This window comes from Eufriesea mexicana, unplaced genomic scaffold (genome assembly GCF_001483705.2).
Source record: "Eufriesea mexicana isolate 0111107269 unplaced genomic scaffold, ASM148370v2 scaffold4786, whole genome shotgun sequence".
Classification (NCBI taxonomy): Eukaryota; Metazoa; Arthropoda; class Insecta; order Hymenoptera; family Apidae; genus Eufriesea; species Eufriesea mexicana.
The window spans coordinates 158886-179562 of record NW_016912807.1 but is presented as its reverse complement, the minus strand read 5'-3'; the positions used below and the strand labels follow the sequence as shown (position 1 = coordinate 179562).

Here is a 20677-nt window from a genome sequence, read left to right as displayed (position 1 = left end):
CGTATCGAGTTCGATAGAAGCGTGTCATCGAATACAATAGAAGACTAATGACGTCACGGCAACCATACTACGGAAAGTGGCGTATTCGCTGGAATGTCATGAATAACAAAGAATCGTAAAGTCATCGTATTTATGCGACTGTATTTAATCGTGAGCTCGTCGATACTTTCGGAAAAAAGGAGAGAGAGAAAAAGGGAGAAAGAGAAATAGAGGGAGAGGGGGAAAAAGCGTTTTCAACAAAATGTTTTACGCGAGAGGGCTCGCATGGCGCGTACTGAAAAAACAATGGCCGGTATCAGAGCGAAGGAATGTTAAATAGAACGAAATGTCACGAGAAAAATAATGGCAACAAAAGGTTGGAATTGCATCAGGAAGCGTGGTTCCTGTATTTTCATTGTGGCCGTTGGGGTCGCACACCTTCCGAATGCAAGTTTATTCAATTCGAACAGGAGGTTACGCGCTCAAAGGTTAAAAGATCTTGCGCCCAGCGCGTGCACACGCGCTTTTAAAATACACGCGATACGGCCCCGCGATATTTCCTTTTTTCTTTACGACGTGGAAAGTAATTACGTGTCCGGGCTACCGCGATCGCGCATAATTTATTTGACGAGCGCGTGCGCGTTACGCAATCCGTGGAGAATGAGGAAAACGGAAGAAGACAGCAAGATGCAACGAAAATAAGAAGATTCCCCGTGATCATTAAACCCCGTGTACACGAGCCGCCGATGGACTGGTTCTCCTTGACGATACGCACGCGTCATATTGCCGTTAGTAAAATCTGTCGATTCAGTTCTCTGAAAATCACTGTTACGCGCGTATCCCGCTTTCCCCTTCTCCTTCCCCCTCCCGGCCTGTTTCGCGATAGGAGACAACGCACCGGCGTATCTTTTCTTTCAACTGTACCGCGCCGAGTGTGTACTCCGAGGAACTCGGAAAAGTTCATCTCGCATACGTACTCCGTTTTTGTTTTTCCTTTCTTTTTCCCTATTTTCCTTTTAAATTCATCTTCTCTTACAGGGAAATTTGGGCGCAACCGCTAGATGGTATTAGAAATAAAAAGTATCGAAGTTTTAACATGAAATATAAATTATTCCCGTATCCCGCTTTTCCTTTCTTTTTCCCCCTCCCATCAGTTTCGCGATAGGAACAACGCACCGGCGTGTCTTTCCTTCCAACCCTCTACTGCGCCGCGTGTGCACCCAAGTACTTGGCCCAAAGGTTCGTCTCATATACGTACCCCATTCTCCTTTTTCTTTTCATTCTTTTTTATATTTTTTCTTCTCTTAGGGGGAAATTTAGACGCGATCGCTAGATGGAGTTAGAAATGAAGAGTATCGAAGTTGTTTTAACATGAAATATAAATATATTTGGGTGGTATTGTACAGTCAGTGATTCGTTCGTATATACAGAATTATGTACATGCCGAACACTATATCCTCGAATACTCTGCGCGTAAACTCACACATGCATACGTCTGACGAATCGATCGACCCACACGTGTTTTTCGAAATAATCATCCATTCATCCGGATCCACGCATCCATCCCATCCATTTCTTGGATCCGCATATCTCTCTTCCTTTCTTTCTCTCACGCTCCGGGTTTCCTTTTTATTATCCAGTGTTTTTTATAAGTCGAACGGTATTTTTTGGCGGTCGTTTACAATTTCAAGTGTTGCGATTAATTAGGACGTCTGCCGCCGCACAATTCCATTCTACGAGTACATTGGCGCCTTCTGCGAGCTTTTTTATCGCTTTTTTTTCCATTTATCTGTTTAAGGTCAGCCTAAGCGGATTTTTGATCGTTACGTCTTTTTATTTTTTCTCCTCCTTCGTCCCCCTTTTTTACTTACTCATTTTTTTTAGCCTTTTGCTTCCATTTTGCTTGTTTTTTTTTTTCTTTCTTTATTACTGTTACAGAACTACTCGTTACTTGTATTTTTATTAATTTTTTTTATTATTTTTTTGTTTTTCTTTTTAATCCGCGTTACAAATCACAACGAGGTATCGTTACTTTAGACTTCATGACTACAGTTAAGAGAATAAGCGTAGAAATGTATCACACTAGAGACTTGTACATTATCTTAAATGCGTAGGTATGTTCTGTTTTTTTCATTTTTTTTTTTTTACTGATAATACAGTAGTAGTTGGTTAGCTAGCTTCACCCCCGAAAAACGAATATCCCGTTCTCGAGCGAGCCGAGAGGGAAGAGGATCGTCATCGCCGACGAGCGTCAACGACGACGGCGATGGCGGCGATGGATAAACAAGGCGACACGCGGCGCGCGTTTCGCAAAAGGTATAACGCGCGGCGGCACACACGAGGCCACCACCACCACCATACGCCACTGCGCGGCACGACCGTGTGCGCGAACACAGGCGCACACGCGTACGCGCTCCGTGTCCCGTCGTAAAAGCTCTCCAAAGTCCTACACGCAACACACCGTGACGGGAAGAAATAACACGCGCATCGGCTCGAATTTTAACGAATGATCGAGCAAAGTAAACACACGCACACACGCGCGCGCGCGCGCGCACACACACACACACACACATCTCGGGCCTAACGAACACGCCTGCGGGTAACGGACAGATACGCGCGCGGTAGCGGGATCGGAGAAACTTTCGATCGGCCACGAAACCAAGGAACTAGGAGAACAATTGCTCGTTAAGTTGCACGCTTTTCGCGGAAACGTAGCAGGAGAGACATACGCAGCGAGCAAGCAGCACGTGGGGCCAACCACGGCCACGCAGCAGACTTTGTCTCCGGCGAATCGATCGCTCGCCACGCCGGTCTGTCGTATCGCGGTAAAAAGAGTATAATCCCTTTTTCTTTTTCCTTACTTCGAACGCGCGCACGATCGAACGTCGAGCCACGTCTCGCGTCGCTCTGCTTAATACGAACCCATTCTTTCCTCCTTCGAGGGGCGAGGGGGGGGGGGGGGACAAACGTCGCTTCTGGGCGACGCGAGAGAGACGGAAGTAAAAAGGATGGAGAAGGACGGAGAAAGAGGAAGATATATAGGTAGTAAAAATAGGAAAAGGAAGAGAGAAATAACAGGGAGAGAAACGTCGCGGAGGCTGTCAAACGGAAGAGGCACACGGTATGGTATCGATTGGCCAGAGAGCAGGCCTCGGGTCGCTTCAGGGGCGTATTCAGTTGTCCCGTTTCGTGCTCGACTTTTGCGGTGGTAATTTTTGCCAGCTTGTCGCGAGGAAAGGATCGATCGTCGAGAGTTCGTCGAAGCGGAGATGGCAGGCCGAGGGCGTGGTCCATCGTTTCAAATCGTTCGGACTATCCGTGGATAGACTAACCTATAATATCCCGACGTTCGTGACACATGGACGTGTCTCTTCTCTTTACGGCCACGCGGCGGTGCTCGTTCCAGAACCGAGCCACTCCGCCCCCTACCCGATTCCCGGATTCTTCCTTTCTCTCGCGTTACGCACTATCCGTCGCTTATCCCGCTATCTCCCCTCGAGTTTAACCATCAAGAGACCGCAACCCCCTGCCGCTCTACGTTCTCGCGCCATTTCCAGATTCGACGCCATCGCGTATATGCCTATGCACGCGTGCGTATATATACGTATGTATCGAACCACTGCCGAACCATTCGGTCGTACGGCCGATTGATTTCGAGTAGAACGCGACGGGAAGATTCGAGCGTCTTCGTTCGCGAAGGAATTCGCGAAGAATACGCGAGGACGAGAAGAAGAGAAGGGGAATAAAAGGAAGAAAGGAAAGAAGGTATAGAATGGTCGGAGCGAGATGGAGGAAGATTCGGTAACTCGAAGCGAATTACAGGGGTACAGAAGGAAAGTGGTCGGGCTGGCACGGAGAGCGGGCCCCCGTATAAATCGGGTGCGCGACGAGGCGCGTACAAAGAATAGCGTAAAATAGCGTACGTTATATGTGCCGAATCAGCCGGTGTACTCTGGTACACGAACAATTCGTGCGTCAGAGGTAGGTAGGGTCATTGTTAGATGCATGCCGCGCGGCTTCTTAAGCGCTTTTCATTCGCCGGCTGACAGCAGTCCTCTCTTTACCTCTGTTCTCTCTTTCTCTCTTTCTCTCTGTCCCTGTTGGAGGCTGGCCTGGCCTGGCAGGCCCGGTCTGGCCTGCCCGGTCGGAGAGAGATCATTCATCGAGAGAGGGTAGGCGATTTAAGAAAAATTCGCGTAGAGCCGAGAAGGTGGTCCACCCACGGTGAAGCGCGCACGAGGAGCGCACATTGTAATTCGGGGTCTCGGCTGGAAGCAGAGAGAGAGGATCGTGGATCAAAAATGGCTTCGGGTCGGTCTTTATACAGCCGGTGCTTTCCGGCGTGCAACTACCTGCCACAGCCACGGTTGGCACACGGCTCGCTTACTCGCTGCTTCGCGTCCCTTTGCAAGAGAGTTTTACCTTTACCACACCACGTACCTGGCCGACCAGCCGGTCGCTCGTTCGTTCGCTCGTTCGTTCGTTCCTTCGTTCGTTCGTTCGTTCGTTCTTTCGCTCGCTCGCTCGCTCGCTCGCTCGCCCGTCTATCTACGACGCTCGGGTCGTCGTTTCTGCCCCAGTGTTCCTGGACCGGGTGTTCGGAGGGGTCCCGAGTTCCACAGAAAAAGCCTTGGGTATATCTTTACGAGCGGAGCCATAAAAGCCGTAGGAGTTCGTCCGTTTCTCGATTAACTCTCGTGGGGTATGGATCGTGTTCGACCGGCTACGATCCTTATTGTCGTGTATATTCTTCGAGCCCGTATAATACATAAACGAAAGAACTACCGTCCTTCGAAACACCCAGTCACCCCGTCGTTATCGTCGTCGTTTCCGTCGTCGCAGTCTTCCTCGTCTCCGTTGTCATCATCAATCGCGCGTGGCGTCGTCATCGCCGTTTTCATGTTCTAGTCGAGATAGGTCGATTTCGACTAACATTCTCTATCCACTTTACCGATTTTTCGATAATTCTCCCGACGTCACGGCTCCTAGTCGCGATCTCATCCCCTAGCATTCCCACCTACTAGTACCAAAACTAAATTATCTCTTTTTCGAACGCGTTCGTCTCGTCCATTTTGTTAGCGTGTCTACATTCGAGAGGTCTCTTGGCTTATCCGAAGCATCTCGTCCGCGAGAGCAACGAGATCTCGTCGTTTGTTTCGTCGCGTCCTCCACGACCCCCCGCGCAACCCACTCGTTGTTGCTGCTGCTGCCGCTTCGCTGCCGATGCTGCTGCCCTCCCATTCTCTTTTCCTGTCCCTCTCGCCGTCCAGATCTACCGTACACGCTGCGTGTCTGCCTATTTGTCCGTCACGTGTACGTATATATACCCCCTCGGTTAACGAGGAATGGAAAAAACGTTTTTCCTTTCCTCCGATAAATCCTATCGCGATAAACGAGCAGTGAACGTTACTGGGTTGGATCGATACACTCTCGACGTCCTCCACTGATCCACCCGCTCGCGCATCGCGTTTCGTACGGCTCGCTCGTAACACGCGAACAGTTTACGTTTAAGAATGCGCGCTACACACTCCATCGTCCTATCTTTTCTCTTTTTCTATCTTTTTTCTCTTCCTCCCTTTTTCTCTCCTTTCCTCCCGTCGCGTACCTCTTTCCCGGGTCCCGTCTCTCTCTTTTCCTGCCCGCTGAACGCACACGCTTTACGCTCTTTTCGATCGATCGTTATCTATATCCCCGTAGTTGTTTTCTTTCCTCCTCGTTTCGTTTGCTTTCCTCTGCCGCCGGACTCGCGATCGCGCAACTCTACTCGCCGGGCGCCGCGATCGGGTTAACCTATCGCAATCCCTTTCGTTTTAATACTATATAATTATACACAGGATTAGGCGTTTTGTTATTCATTCAGTCGAAGTGTAAGTGAGGGCGCTAGCTCGTTTAATATATTAATTATTTGAGGCAGTTTACGTCATTTTGTTTAAGGCCGAGTTAATAGTAGTGAACTATGTCGAGAAGGTGTACGCACGCGTATGCGTCGCGCCGCGGCGCGTGCACACGCCATTCTTCGTGGCTGATTCACACAGCGAACGGGCAACAAGGAGGAGCAGCAGCGCTCTCTGTGTTCCCGTGGCGAAAATCCACGGGCAATTTAGTTTAATTTCGAACAACCGGTGAATACTGCTCTTCTCACGGGGGGACAGGGACCACCACCGCCTCTCTCATCGAAAGTGGCATACTTTGTGCCCTCTTATCTTCGCCGCTCTCTTTCTCTCCTTTTCTCTCCTTTCCACCCTCCTTGTTGTCCGTCGAACGTGAATCGAGCTTTTATCCGGTGCGCGTCTACTGTATACGCACAAAAGTACGTTCGTATATAGTGGAGGGCGAGGCACGTTCGAGTACAGTTTCTCTATCTTTCTTTCGTTTCTTTCGCTTTTTTTCCTTTCTCTCTCTCTCTCTCACTCTTCCTTTCTCGCACGCTTTCTCTCTTTCTCTCTCTCGCTCGCTCTCTCTCTCTCTCTCTGTCTCTCTCTCTCTCTCCATCAAACGACGCGATGCACACGTATCTCGAGAATAAGCTTGACCGTATATTTACGTATAGTTCGTTACGCGCGACGTAGGACAAAATATTTGATGCCAGACTTTTTTCTTTTTCTCGTACCCGCTTACGGAGGAAGCACGTTTTATTACAGAGTAAATATATGCCTTGCTCTCGCCGACTACAAACGCGATAAACAACGAAGATTTTTGCGGATCAATGGAGAAAAGAAAAAACGAGAGAAACAAAGGGAGAAAACGAGAAGAGAAAGGAGAGGAACATGGAACGGAGAAAATAATCGCTTCGGTGTACAAATGCATTCGCTGAATGCAACGTTAAATAAAAAAAATCACCGGAACGACCGCACATGCCGTGTATTATTTCCTTCGCGATACACGTGTCGCATCATACTGGGTGGTGTAATGCGCGGGGGGTGTGCGCAATCCGCGCCGCGCAGGCGCACTCGCGTCGATTCTAAACGTTAACGCAAGCGAATGCAGCGCGCTCCTTCGGAATATATATCTGCGATCGAAACGTTTCCAAACCGATGGAACGCATCGCTCGGTATAAACAGCCGGCAACGGGGATACAACGGAGACGCGAAACTCCCGTGGAACCGAGTCGAAAGGGATTCTGCCACGTAGCACGCGGGCAACCGTGTGCTTCGTGCGAGAAGAGGAGAGAGCCAAGAAGGAATCGGATGCGAAAAAAGGCGACTGGTGCGCGGCGGCGTGCACGTGTTTCTGGGGACCGAGCCAGTAGCGACAGCGAGAGAGGAGCGCCTATATCGTGTTATCTCCCCTAGAAGATGCGCGCAGCCCGGAAAGTCGTTCAACGTTCCCCTTACGTAATGCGCCTAGGTTTCTTTTGAGATAGTAACAACGATAATAATCGATCGACGTAAACGCTGATTTTACCTGAGATACGCGGGGTAATAATGCCAACGAGTAATACTGACACGTAAAGGAAAGTCCCCGAACGTTTGACAACGTTCTCGAATAATCGAATCGGAGAGATAAGGGGCAGAATGTGTAACGGAAGTGTTTGGCACACGAAGCTTTCGGCACGAACATACACGTTTTCCATGAGTCGTGTAATCGTCAGAGGTGAGGCACTTTTAACGTTGATTCCTGATATGCGCGAGGCGAAAAGTTTAAGGCGTAGCTCGATCGTATCTGTGTCGCAGCCTCACCAGCTACGGCGAAACATCGTCGTGATATAAATTTCAATCGGAGTCGTATGGAAACACCGTATAACCCAGGCGTTTGCGAAAACAAATGGCGGGACTAACTGTCACGTGAGCCGATCAAATAAAAGGGCGATCTGCGCAACTAGGCTGCGCATTTAATTAGATGTAAGAAAGCTGTCGAACCGTGTAAATCGAATAAAATTTTTCTTTGCAGGAAAGAGCGTATTTCTTTTACGCCTGTCACGACTGATGCTCGAAGTCTGGGGTAGCGCAGAAATCTAGACGGATCGGCAAGCGTTCGGATTATCTACTAGCTTCTCTAGTTACCCTATCGCCCCCTGAGCGGCGCTATCTACCATAGCAGAAAAGAGGGAGACATTAAGGAGCATATCCACGTGCACACTGGAAGGATGCATTAAGTGTTTCATTTATAGAAAAATTGAGATTTTTCTACCTATTCTCTCGATACTTTTATTCTCTCTCTTGCAGCCCATTAGAAGGAAATAAATTTATTATCGCACCAACGTCGCAGGAATAAATTTAAGATGGGAAGACAGTTCTGGGAATTTGAAAAATGGAGTACGGAGAATACGTAGCGAATATAGAAGACAGCTAACCTTTTTGAGGCCTATAATACAGTTAGAAGTTGCACAATACATAGTCCTCGTCGGATGAAATATCAAAATATCGGAGAAACATTCTTTATATCAAAGCAGCTAATTAAATGCTAGAAGCTTAACACGATTCAGAGAAGAATACACTTTCTGTGGTGCGAGTTTACAGTCTTGTCAACAAGTTTATAAACAAAGGTATAATTAATAATCGGGATACAATTCCTGACAAAATAAAAAATAAGGCTCTAGATTTGTCAACGAATAATAAATAAAATAACCAAAGGGTTCAGAAAGTGAAATAATGGAATGTGATAGAATTCTTCAAAGCTACTTTTATATATGCTATTAAAGCTTTTACGATTTGATTCGTTCATTCACCTAGTGCAAGAAGTACATAAGAAGTTATGCAAAATAGCAAATGCACATGCCATAATTTAATCAAAGAACATATAGGAGAGAGGTGTTTCAAGTGATGAAATGTCTAATTATCTACTCAATTTTTTCCAATTTTAGATCAAAGAAAGAAGGAGGGTAAGTATGGTCCCATGGCAATATTTTATTACTACCAAATATCATGGCGATCCACCAAACATAAGATTTAAAGGAAAATCTTGGTACAGGTAACAAGAAGTCAAATGGTAAAAGAGAACCAACAACCATAAATCCCAAATATTATAATCGCTGTGTAAAATCCATCAAACAAAATATAGAGCAATTAGCAAGCATTGATAACAAAAAATAAGAAGAAGAAATAAAACATTTTTAGGTAAGTCAGTATTAAATCAAATGTCTAGTATGAAAACGGTACGACCGAAAGAGAAATATATAATTATGTTAAACAAACACAGACTGTACAACTAGGACACACCGGTCACGACAATCGAATTCTACGAGCGTACCCTTTGCATAGTAAGCGGTTCACGATCTACGACGGAATATACGACGAATCGGAGGAGACGACAGAAGGCTACGTATACATGTATGTACGCGTCTGATGGCAGATTACGAAGAACTTGGAAAAAAAAAGTCGACTCGACTTGGAAGGAAAAGAAACGTTTTTGACCCGTCCATTTTTAACGTTTCGCGACTGTCTCTTCCCCTCTCTTTCTTCTTCTTCTTCGCAACATCCTCTATTCGCGTTCAAAAGAACGATCTGTGGTATCCCATCAGGGAATCGAACGACGGTGTACCTGAGGGATCGATGCTCGGAAACAAAGAGACGAAATTTGATTTTGAGGTTAGGTCTATCGGCCGGCAAATTGCTCGCGGGGAGGGGAGAGGAACGAAAGCTCCTTCCGTCGACGATACGTCCACACAGTCCTAGTAACTGTATTTAGGCCCTGTATCCGTTTAGCTTCCCTCTACTTCGCCGCTAAGAGGTTCGTTCCCTTTGAACGAGCAAAAACACCGGGGCGGAAATGCTCGGCCGAGATGGACGGCGAAGGGTAAGTGGTGCCAGGAACGAACTCTGCTCTCGACGACCGGGCTCTGGCAAGAAATTTACCAGGAACAAGAGACCCGGTACACGAAACTGAAAATTTCCATGCGGCCTTCGTGTTTCGATTTCAAACGACTCGAATCAAGATTCGGCGCGTGAACCATCGTACCGGTGTCGATTTAACATGCCACAAGGCCGAACCACGTGAAAATCCTTTGGAGAACGAGCGTTCGAAAGTGGAATGCACGAGGAATAGCTGGACTATGCGTGAAATTTAAAAATAACGTTCGGGGCAATTTTTCTCTGTCCGTCCGGGAGGAAGAGCAGAAAGGATGGAAGGAAACCGACAAACGAACCGGTGAAACCTTTTCAAAGTCAGCGGCCAACGTTTCTGCTTGCGACGCTTCCTAATTACCTGATGTCGACGTCACGTTATATAACGAGTTCGACGGGGGTTTCAACGAGGAACAATAATGCCCTCCTTCCTTCCACGTCGTATAAATATCTATCAGTGGATGAAGTTTAACCCTCTGCCGGGCCATGCACGGCTCATCTATATAACTAGGAAACGTATTTACTATCGACCGGCTATGTATGAAGAAGCTACGATTGCGCCTAGTGTGTTCCACCGAGCCCCGGCGATGCGTGTTACGTCAAACGCGGTATAGGCGTTAGAAAATACACCATAGCGCGACCCTTTCCCCACCCCTGTTACACGCAACAGTGCATCGTCTTTTCTTTAGTTATTTTCCTTCGGACCTCGAATCCCTGTTCCACGAATCTTCCTTCGCAGAGGTATCACAAAAATACGCGAGTTTTCTCTACAAACTATACCTCCTTCGAGCAGTCTTGTCAACGGCGCCCTTCGAGGAACGGAGCTTAGCGTAATTCGCGAAAGCGTAGGAAAACGGGTCGTTAAAGCGAGCGACACGTGGAGGATAAGTCGGGGGGCGAGGGTAAGAGTTGGACGCAAATTCGTAGAACGAAATTTATTAGGATCGATACCCTATCGAGAAGCGAGAGTTTCGTCTCGATCCATCCATCGAACGCGGCCAAGCGCTGCCCCTTCCGTGACTTTCGTCTTTTTTCCCCTTCTTATACTCGGGTGTATCCGACGAGTGGAACGCAGAAGCTACTTCCCATCTAGTTTCCCCGAAACTTCCCCCTCCGAGCCATTTTTCCAAGGCTCCGCGAGGCGCGACGGGTGGAAATTATAGGATTCGGAGTCGCAGGTTCGCATTAGCGGCTGTTAGTCTAACGTCCACCCGTGTGCACATGGTCGTCGTCGTCGGTGTTTTCGGAATACGAGTCGACGCATCCTGCTCCCTCCGGTGCGTGCGAGTCCCGTCTCTTGGTTTAGTCTCTACCGATCCCCATCTTGACCGCGCCCCCTTCTCGTCTGGTCTGGCGCGTCCCCCCTTCCCCCCACGTCCCGTAACCGCCCAGATCCGTTCCGTTCCGTTCCGTTCCGTCCCATCCCGTCCCGTGCCGAGCCGTCCCCGTCCCCGGTGCCGTCCCGTTCGTCCCGACCCGTCGTCTCGTTTCGCCTCGCCTCGCCTCGCTTCGTCTCGCTTCGCCACGGCTCGCCCGTACCGCCGGTGCGGTCGTGCGGTCACGTTGATCGATCGTTACCGTGTAACGAAATACGGTCCCCGTCCGTTTCTCCTTGAGCGCGCTCTTTGAAAAGGGCGCAGGACAAAAAAGAAGAAATCCTGCCCCGGCTCTCTCGGACCACGGGTTTCTAGAGATGTTCCGCCGTGAAACGGACAGAGACGAAGCGAGAGAGGGACGAAGAGGTCCGGAGGAACGAACAACGCGAGCCGGCTAGAGAAGGACGAACAGAGAGGCGGAGAAAGGGCGAGAGGGACATTCCGTTAGAGCAGGACAACTGCGATCGCTACGACGGAGCACACTGCCATTTCCTGTATGTGCTCGCGAAACAAAAAGCAGAAAGAAGAAAAGAAAAACAAGTGTCTCCGTACGTGCTCTTTGTTTGGCAAACTTGCGCTTCCACCCTGTTGCGGATGATAACGTACGTCCGTTGCGTTTTGGCACTTGCGATTACGATGATTGTCGATCGGGTCCGGGAGGTTAGGTTGTACGAAAGCACGGAGAAGTAAGAAACTATAAACCGTTGGAAAATAGCGATGCGTCGACCGATAAGGTTCGTTGGAAAACGAGTCTAAAGGTTATAGAGACGCGTATCGGCAAGGTATAGACGAACACGGGGGCATCGATCGTACGCCCTAAAAATACTGTCGACCGATGCGTGTTGGCGATCCGACGGTATTCGAGAACCGAGGATGGGAAAAAGAGCGAAAGGGGCCGCCGCCGTCGCCGATGCTGCTGCCGCCGTCGCCACTACGGCGGAGGTAGAACGAGAGGCACGACCGCGTATGCACGATGTTTGCGTAGCAAAGAAAGGCATTCGAGTTTCAGGAATTTACGCAGAGAAAATCTCGTGTCTCCGATGGAAAGTATACCGGCTAAAAATAAGTCGTTAATACAGGGCCTAAGCAAATGGATTTTTATACCTGAGCAGCGCACACGTATCGCAGGTGGATGAAATCGGTCGATGCGTACACGGACGACCGTTTCACGGTTGCCCGTCGTGGTTCCCTCCATCTGTCCCTGGTTCGAACGCGAGTCTGTGTGTGACGGTAATAGTGGAGATGGTGGTGTATACGCGTTGGGTGTTTATTCTGTGGCTTTCTGCTCGTCTGTCTGTCTGTCTGTCTTTCTGTCTTTCTGTCTGTCCGTCCGTCCGTCCGTCCGTCCGGACACCCGCACACACTACTGCCAAGAACGGAGTGCACGGCACGTACGATCGTCGCGTCGACGACGATACATACATATACACGTATGCGTATACATCCGCGTACATAGAGTGGATACACGTAAGTAGAAGTAGCATGTACGTCGCAGAGATAGATGTTTCCCGAGTGTACTAGGCAGAGTTAGACCAACCCGTATGCTCTTTAACGAGTATGGAAGAGATAAGTCGTACAATAGGGAAGAGAGAGCACGGCTTTGCAGCCGGATTAGGTGAATAAATGAACGCTGGCAACGGGGTCGGTCTGGAGCGGGTTCACGCTGTTGGTGCTGCTGGTGGACATCTAACTCTGCGGCAAAAGCGCGTGATAACCGGGCGTTTCGTAAAAACCGGCCGCCTGAAGGGCGTGTAGCGAGGTCGCGTGATGCCTGTGTATCGTGCTCGCGTACACGCTGGAAACGCCGCCAGAGGAAACACCGCTGGAAGCACCGATCGACGTCGAGGAAGAAGAAGAGGACGAGGAAGATGAGGAAGAAGCCTGCTGACCAACGTGCGACGCTGCGCGCGATAACAACGCCGCCGACGGCCGTCTGTACGGGTGGTGCCCGATTGCCGAGGCTGTCGCTGCCCGCAGATGGCTCGACGAACTCGAATTCGTCGCGTTATACGTCTGCTGATACGTTTGCCGTAGAATGCCAGAGATCGACGTAGCCGTCGGCGTTACCGACGAGGAGGAACTTCGGTCGCTTTGGTGAGGTTGATGATGAAGTTGATGAGTCGTTCGATGCTGCTGCGTAGTTTGTTGCTGCTGCGGTTGCTGCTGTTGCTGCTGCCGGTGCTGATAATTGTGAGCGCGCATTGCGCGGAAGTAGTGTTGATAAATACCTGATATGACTGCTTTTTCGTCAGCAGAGATCAGTTCGGGGCCAGAAGTGGTCGACGTTACCGAACTCGGCTGCTGTTGTTGCTGCTGTGGTTGTTGCTGTTGCTGTTGTTGCTGCGGCTGCGGTTGACCATGATGGGGGTGAGCGTGAGGTCGATGATGATGATGATGATGATGATTCTGTTGTTGCTGCTGCGGTTGCGCCGGCTGTGGTGGTGGTTGCTGTTGCGGATGATGTTGACGTCTTTGTTGTTGCTGCTGTTGCTGTTGTTGTTGGGAGAGAGTGGCAGCAGCGTTGAGCGCTGCTCGATAGGAAGCTGCCATGGCCGCGGCGGACATTTGACCGGTTGTGGAAACGAGATTCGATCCAGAATCGGTTGTCGCGACGACGGCTGCGGTGGCCGATAAGACGGCCGCTGCTGCTGCGACAGCGGAACTCGAAGAGGACACGGTCGAGGTAGAAACAGAGGCAACCGTAGAGGAGGATGCAACTACGGACGAGGTGGAAGATACAGCGGCGGCTGCGGCCGCGGTGGCTACGACGACGGCAGTCGAGGCGTTTCGCCTGCTGCTTCGCCTAGAGGTGATCGGTGCGTTCGCCGGCGGTGGTAGATTGTTGACGAAAGGACTTCTCCTCTCGCGTTCGGCGCGTCGATAGTAGCACGGGTGGATCATGAGAAGGGGTTCACCACCGCCAGGCGGTGGCTTCGCCTGACTCGGCAGCTCGTACTCGACGCTGCAGTCCACGTGCAGTGGTTGCGAGTAATCCTTGTAGTCCTTGTAGGTGGTGACTGCAACCGCAGCGGCTGCCGCCGCGGCCGTCGCCGCCGTCGCGGCCGCGACAGCTGCCGCCGTCGCGGTCGCGGACGCATTGGAGTTTGCGGTGGTGCTGGAGCCGACGGCAGTAACAGCGGCAGCGGTGGTGTCGAGGATGCCGGTCGATGCGGCCGGTAGGACGGTTTGCTGTCCGGTCGGGCCTGTCGCAGCAGCCGTTACAGCCACAGCGCCGCCGCCACCGCCGCCGGTAGACCCACCGGCCATCCCATGATGGTGATGGTGATGGTGATGATGATGGTGGTGGTGATGGTGATGACCGTGTCCATGCATAGCGGCACCTACCACCACTTCCTTCTCGTAGCAGGCAGCGGCCATGTTGGAAACCTCCTACTATCCAGGCTTCCGCCGCCGAACCGTCCCTTCTTGCACGCCCGCTGACCAACGACCCACCTCGAACGCTAGGCTCTCATTTCGTGGGATCCTCGTGATTATTCTCCCCGATGACGACCACGATCCGCTGGTCTCCGTCTCGCCCAGCGTTGAGATTACTGATCTTCTGCCACACAGCCGGAGACGCGAGTTCGCGATCCTCCGGCACTTTTTCCCTTTCCTTTCCTTCCCTTTACTAACCCCCTTCTTCTACTTCTACTTCTTCTTCCTCTTCCTCTTCCTCCTGCTCTCTTATTCTTCTCTTGGCCGCTCGCTTGTGCTATCCCTCTAGCTCTGTTTCTCCCAATCTTATTTACACTGCGATCGTTTTAATGATTATGGCACTTCTCGTTGTCATGGACATACCTTGAAACGAGGCGAGGAAGAACGGTACGACGCATCACTGTGGGAGAGGGTTGCCTTATCCAAGGGTTGGACCAATCAGCTATTATATCCAACACCGAGGAAAGCCCTCGAGGCGGAAGCCCCCAATGTACACGAGCAAAGGAGCGTTATCGCATATTTCGAGAGAGGGAAGGGAAAAAAGTCGTAGGTAAAGAGCTTACAACCGACTATGAATTCGTACACCACCGGCCCTGACTCGTTCGACACCGGCTTCTTTGCAACATCGATCTCTGCCTTCCGTGATCTTTCCGTGTCTACGCGTTTTTCTCCGATCTCTCTCTTTCCTACCTCGAAATTCTTTTCCTTTCTCTATATACACGTATCTTTTCGTTCCCCTTTCCTCCAATTTCTTCTTCCCTGGGATAATCTACTTCACTCTGTCACAAACCCTTTGCACCTATCATTCCGGTTGCTACATCCGTGCATCGTGTTTGCATTTAAATGCTAGAATGCCACGCTTCTGCTTTGGTAAATTTCCATCTGGCCAAATTTCTCCTTATCGAAGCTTAAATGACGTCTGTGAGAACGGAAAGTCGATTCGTATATTAGAGCGAGCAATGGAGCTTGGACGTGATCTGGCTGGGCGTAACGTTTCGTTCTTTCGTTTCGGCAAGCCTGAAACACCTTGATATGTCGACTTCGTTTCGCAACTCTATCGTCGACTACTATGTACGATCTTTTATTCGGATTATCCGTCCTTCTTACACACACCACACACAGCGGCACAAAGGAATATTCGACGACAGAACACGTTCAGGCTTCTTCAAGGGGGTACGCCATTGCTGCGCGTGTGTCAACTCGTCCGGCGTATCGGTTACCCGTGCACACGCGAGACTGCGCCTATGAGCACTAATACATGCACCGTACGCGTATATGTACATAAACTGCACACCGTAGTATACGTAACTCGATCGTCTCGTACAGACTGCCGAGCTGCGACTGAAAGCCAAGTCCTGTCGAACCCTCGTGTCGGCTCACGACATTTTGCAACGCCCTCTTCCTCTCCCTATTTCCTTCTTACTCTCCGGGCTGCTTCCTCGTCTACAGCGTGGTCGATTTCGTAGATTAATGGCTAGTATCTATGAAATGCGACGCGCGATGCACCACCGGGATAGCCAACCTGACGTTTAGTTCCCCATCGTATGAAAACCTCTGATTGGTTCGCGAGTCGCAAATGCATTTTACGTATTTTCTACGATTTTTCTCGTTGTTTTGTACGTAATTATCGTATAAATAAAATCGTGCAACTTTTATTCGACGATTTAAATACGCTTGTGTAATTACATTTTAAATTTTATAATTTTTCGTTTTCTTGCGATCTACGGTATCGACTGTTACACAATGCTCCGTATTATATCTATCGGTAAGTGAATAATCTGTTGTATCGACACGAAAAATGATCCATAGACGTCGCTACTGTATTGAACACCTTACTAAACTCCAAGTTTCGACTTGTACATCTTCATCTGAGGAAATTAAATTTTTTTTCCATATCGATTGCATTTTATTTCATTTCTTTATTTACAATAGTCCTACGCATTTTTATATAGCGTGAATCCCTCTTTTATCCTTCTTTTCATTATCGACAAAATATTACGCATTTAAAATTCCATTTACATTCTTCGGATATTTCGACTTTAGTAACGTGTATCGAACATTCAATGAAAACCTTATAAATATCAATGAAATTTTAAATATAATTGCAGTAGCTATCGATTACGAAAAATAAATTTTCCATTGTGTGATGCAACAATGTCGAAAAATAACGTCAATAGCTGATTGAATAAGATATTATAATTTTTAGATATTAGAATGTGTATGAAGAGTTTGTGGAATGGTATAGTATCCTTATGGTAGGTGGAACCGATGCAAAAAAGTGTTGTTATAGTACCGTATGGGATGACGTCAGTTGAGTTGTAATTATTTCATTGTAGTAGTAGAAGTGTACGTGAAGAAGCGCGACGTGGCAACCAATAACGGTACACCACATGTAACGTTTCTATTTTCAGCCAGTCATATCGGAGGTTGATGCAAGTGCGGTTCTAGGATGTTCTCCGGCTGGTTAAATGTTGCAGTTTATCAGTACGGTTACATCAGCTTGAAAACGCATACAAAATTTCATTACGACAAAACATGTTATGTGTCGAATCAGTCGTCATCTGACAGTGGCACGAAAAGTTGGGAAAGGGCTCGATAAGACGGTGAAGTTTTAAAACAAGTGACAATAGTAACTTCATTCTATATTTTATGGCTGATTATGAGCGTATTGAAAAGTGTTATTATTACGTTGCCTAAGGGCCTGCCATCAAAGGCACCTGGGGTTATTAAAGCAAACGAATTATCAAAATCTCTGCCAAAATTAAATTTCACTGCTTCAGTATTAGCCGACAAAGCAAGAATGGATCCGAAGAAAATCGCTAAATTCGAAGAAATTCAGGATGAAAGTGAACCGTACAAGACAGAAGTTTGTGTTCGTGGAAAAAAACGGCGGTTGGATCACTTAACGTGGGAGGAAAAATTACAAAGGAAGTATGTTAATAACGAATGTATAATACAATTAAGGAAAACGTAGTTGTGTTATCGGACTAACTTCGTATATTTTGTAGGAAATTGAAGAATAGGGTAGCGGCTCAAACTTCTCGGGACCGTAAAAAGGCAAAACTCGACGAATTGGAAGAAACCGTTCGAACATTAAGGGAACAAAATGAATTACTAACACAGGAATGTTCGATGTTAAGATCGCAAAATGAAATGTTAGTCGCAGAAACAAAAAGATTGAGGAAGGAAAGAGAAACTAAGAACACGGAAGAGTTTGTATGCTCCATGTGTCAGAGTCGTGTCGGCTGTGCTGTGTCCTCGCTGGGATCTACAGTATCCCCCACTCACCCTCTGCAGCAGGGTGGAACAACACAGCTGGCACCGTCCCTGACACTAACACCAGGAGCAACAATTCTTCTGAAGATACTGACCATCTACCTCCTCTTGAAGAATTATTTGCCGACTTCCAAGGAGACGGTTACATCGAACGACTTGAAGAACTTGCAGAAAGTCTGTTACGAGAAGTTACAGCAGAAGTGGAAGCAAATCCTCACAAAACAGATGAACAAGTGAGTATTTTGCTGATTAACAATTTGATAGATGATGAATTTTCTCAAGTAGCATTTTAGTTTCCTTATTTTATATTGCAGAAATGAATGAAATGTTTGAAAGAATGACGAAATATTATTACGTTGGTATTTTAAGTATGGTATACTTAAAATTGTTGAATTTTATGATAAAATGCCACTGTTGAATATTATTAAACATTTCATTTGTTTCTAAATTTATGTTTTTCATTCACAACTCAGTCTTCCTTTCGTTAATGACATAATGATTGTGTCTTGTGTAGAGGTCAGCCAAGGAAAATACCACTGAGAAATGTAACTATTCAGAAAGAGTGGTGGGGCAGACATCAAAAGATGTGGAAACCAGTGGAACCTGTAGAAGCATGAGTACGCATCAATCGTGGCATCCTGTTTATAGCACAGCCAGTACACCTTATATCGCAAACACGAATGCACCTTTATCGATAAAGTCAGAGGTCGAAGTAAAACAAGAAGACGAAACGCATGATTTAGACACTATTTATGGTACTTATGATGAGGCAACCAATTCTGTAATGATCATTTGTCCAGGAGACAATGAAACCAGCGTAAGCATTCAAGAATGCGTTCAAGAAGTAGTTACAGATAGTGTTTGTTCAAACGAGGATTCAGCGTATTTAATGCCAAATTACTATTCCAATCAGTTATCACCATCTTACACAAATACAGATTCTATGTCACCAGAAAGTATACATTCCGAAGATGTGGACAATTGCACGCATACGAAGTTTGGTTCTAACGTATCTGATTATGGGTATGAGTCACACGGTTCTCCAAATACTGATACACGACTCGAAAAAAATAACATTGGCCTGACAGAACTTTGGCACGAAAGTTTTTCTGAATTGTTCCCTACATTGGCATGACAGTCTCAGAAAAAGAAATTCAAAATGTAATGTCTGTGATATGCGGTAACTGTGCGGAAAAGCCATAGTATGATACAAAAGTTTATTTATTCTTCTTGTACTTTCATGGAGATAATATAGCACAAATTGTAACACAGTATAAGTTATTTCACAAACTAGTAGCACAGGTTTTAAAGATAGGAATCTAATTCTGCGCGTATTTTTGTATATGTGTTTATTTTATACATGTATTTGTAATATCAAATTTGGTTTTAAATGTACACTACTTTTACTTTGTATATCGTTGTAGAGATTTCTCAGATATCATTTTAAACGTTACTGTATGTAATATGTTATAAATGTTTACTGATAAAGTAATTGGGACACTACTGTGCAACAGTATGTCAAATAAACAATGAATCTAAAATATTCTGTTTACTTTTATATTGTACATTTTTATGTATTTACATAAAGGAAATTTATATTGTACATTTTATTGTATTTACATAAAGGAAAAATAGGAAGTAGGAAGTGTTTAAGAAAAAAAATACCACCTTGTAATTTTTAACTCATTTTTCCTGCTTTTACATTATGCGTTTATCTATATTTTATTTTTGATTAATTTATATCCTTAGATTTAATATGAATTATATGATGTATTTTCCATGAAATACGAAAAGAGGCTTAGATAATATTAATTTCAATATCGTATAGAATAAATTGACTGGAAAATCTAACTTTCATCACGTGTTTCAGTCGTAAATATAAATATTTTACAAACATGTATCAAATTTAACAAACGAATTACGAATATTTAGTAATATCCTGATTTCACATAAATATGTTTAAGTGGCAGTTCCCTTACTCGAATATATCTTTTAACAAATACATTATTAGTAAAAATAAGCTACTAATTAGCACCCTTTATTAATTCTTAGACTGTATGATCAAAGTGAAATACGTAATATAAAATATTCGTGAAAATATTAGCAACGGGCCCTTATTAAGGACAATGGAAGATAATAACGACCACGATTATCCTATTACCATATTCTTATGATAAGAATATATAACGATACGTGATATATAATTGAGTTGTTGCACCATTTGCATATCGAGGATTATAAAAATCTCCAAAGGCTGCTTCGAATCACGTGAAGCTTGAATCGTAAAATACGTGTACTTTTGTATAACGACTAAAGCGATTACATATTCTACGCGGTATAGACATATGTGTGCAGCCTATAAGATTGTAATACCAAGCAAACAGCCTGTTCGTCTTTATGTTACAAATATGAATACTTTACGGTAGACTCTAACCGAATAGCTTGTCGAAACAACCGTGACAATATGGTTTGTCGTTTTGTTCCTTAAAAGTACCTTTGTTTAATTGTTTTAGACAGAATGCGCATACAAAATGTTCGGGATGAAACTTTCGGAACATGGCGGTTATACAACGACCTGAAAGAAGAATATTTATTTAATGACTTAATACTATTAATGTTTAATTAGAGCAAATAATGGAAGCACAGAAACCTGTAATTGGTTTATGACATCCTGCGCATAAAGATCCCCTCTTTGCATGATAATGAGTTTCACAGTAAGGTAAACCTTCGTGATCGAAGAATGAACCACCTTGGAATTTTTGCCTACAATCCTGCGAATAAAAACAAAAAAATTTCTGTATCACTCAAAACATTTCTTATGAAAGAAAA

General features: G+C 46.4%; 3 protein-coding genes across 9 annotated transcripts in view; 1 reads left to right on the top strand and 2 right to left on the bottom strand.

Moving 5' to 3' along the window:
• Positions 1-11218: 11218 nt before the first annotated feature.
• Positions 11219-15940, bottom strand: LOC108551669 (centrosomal and chromosomal factor). Its single transcript, XM_017905914.1, has one exon. It carries the CDS (start codon positions 14513-14515, stop codon positions 12824-12826), a length of 1692 nt encoding a protein of 563 aa, XP_017761403.1. The 5' UTR covers positions 14516-15940; the 3' UTR covers positions 11219-12823.
• A 1026-nt stretch (positions 15941-16966) lies between these two features.
• On the top strand, positions 16967-19187 carry Xbp1 (X box binding protein 1). Its single transcript, XM_017905874.1, is given in 4 exon segments — positions 16967-17503; positions 17581-17797; positions 17800-18081; positions 18363-19187. Coding segments are annotated over 4 exon segments (1392 nt in total). The 5' UTR covers positions 16967-17231; the 3' UTR covers positions 18984-19187.
• A 644-nt stretch (positions 19188-19831) lies between these two features.
• Pax (paxillin) overlaps positions 19832-20677 on the bottom strand; it is a 15427-nt gene continuing 14581 nt past the window's right edge. For 2 of the 7 annotated variants that reach the window (XM_017905903.1, XM_017905902.1), the window contains exons 9-10: positions 20499-20619; positions 19832-20423 (exon numbers count right to left, since the gene is read on the bottom strand). In XM_017905903.1, the coding sequence (XP_017761392.1) occupies positions 20278-20423; positions 20499-20619 (267 nt within the window). In that variant the 3' untranslated portion in view covers positions 19832-20277. The remainder of the gene's footprint in view (positions 20424-20498; positions 20620-20677) is intronic. The other 5 variants (XM_017905907.1, XM_017905908.1, XM_017905906.1 and 2 more) reach the window with 4 other exon arrangements.

Coding starts and splice junctions, on each gene's coding strand:
- LOC108551669 (XM_017905914.1), bottom strand. CDS start 14,515: ATGGCCGCTGCCTGCTACGAGAAGGAAGTGGTGGTAGGTGCCGCTATG.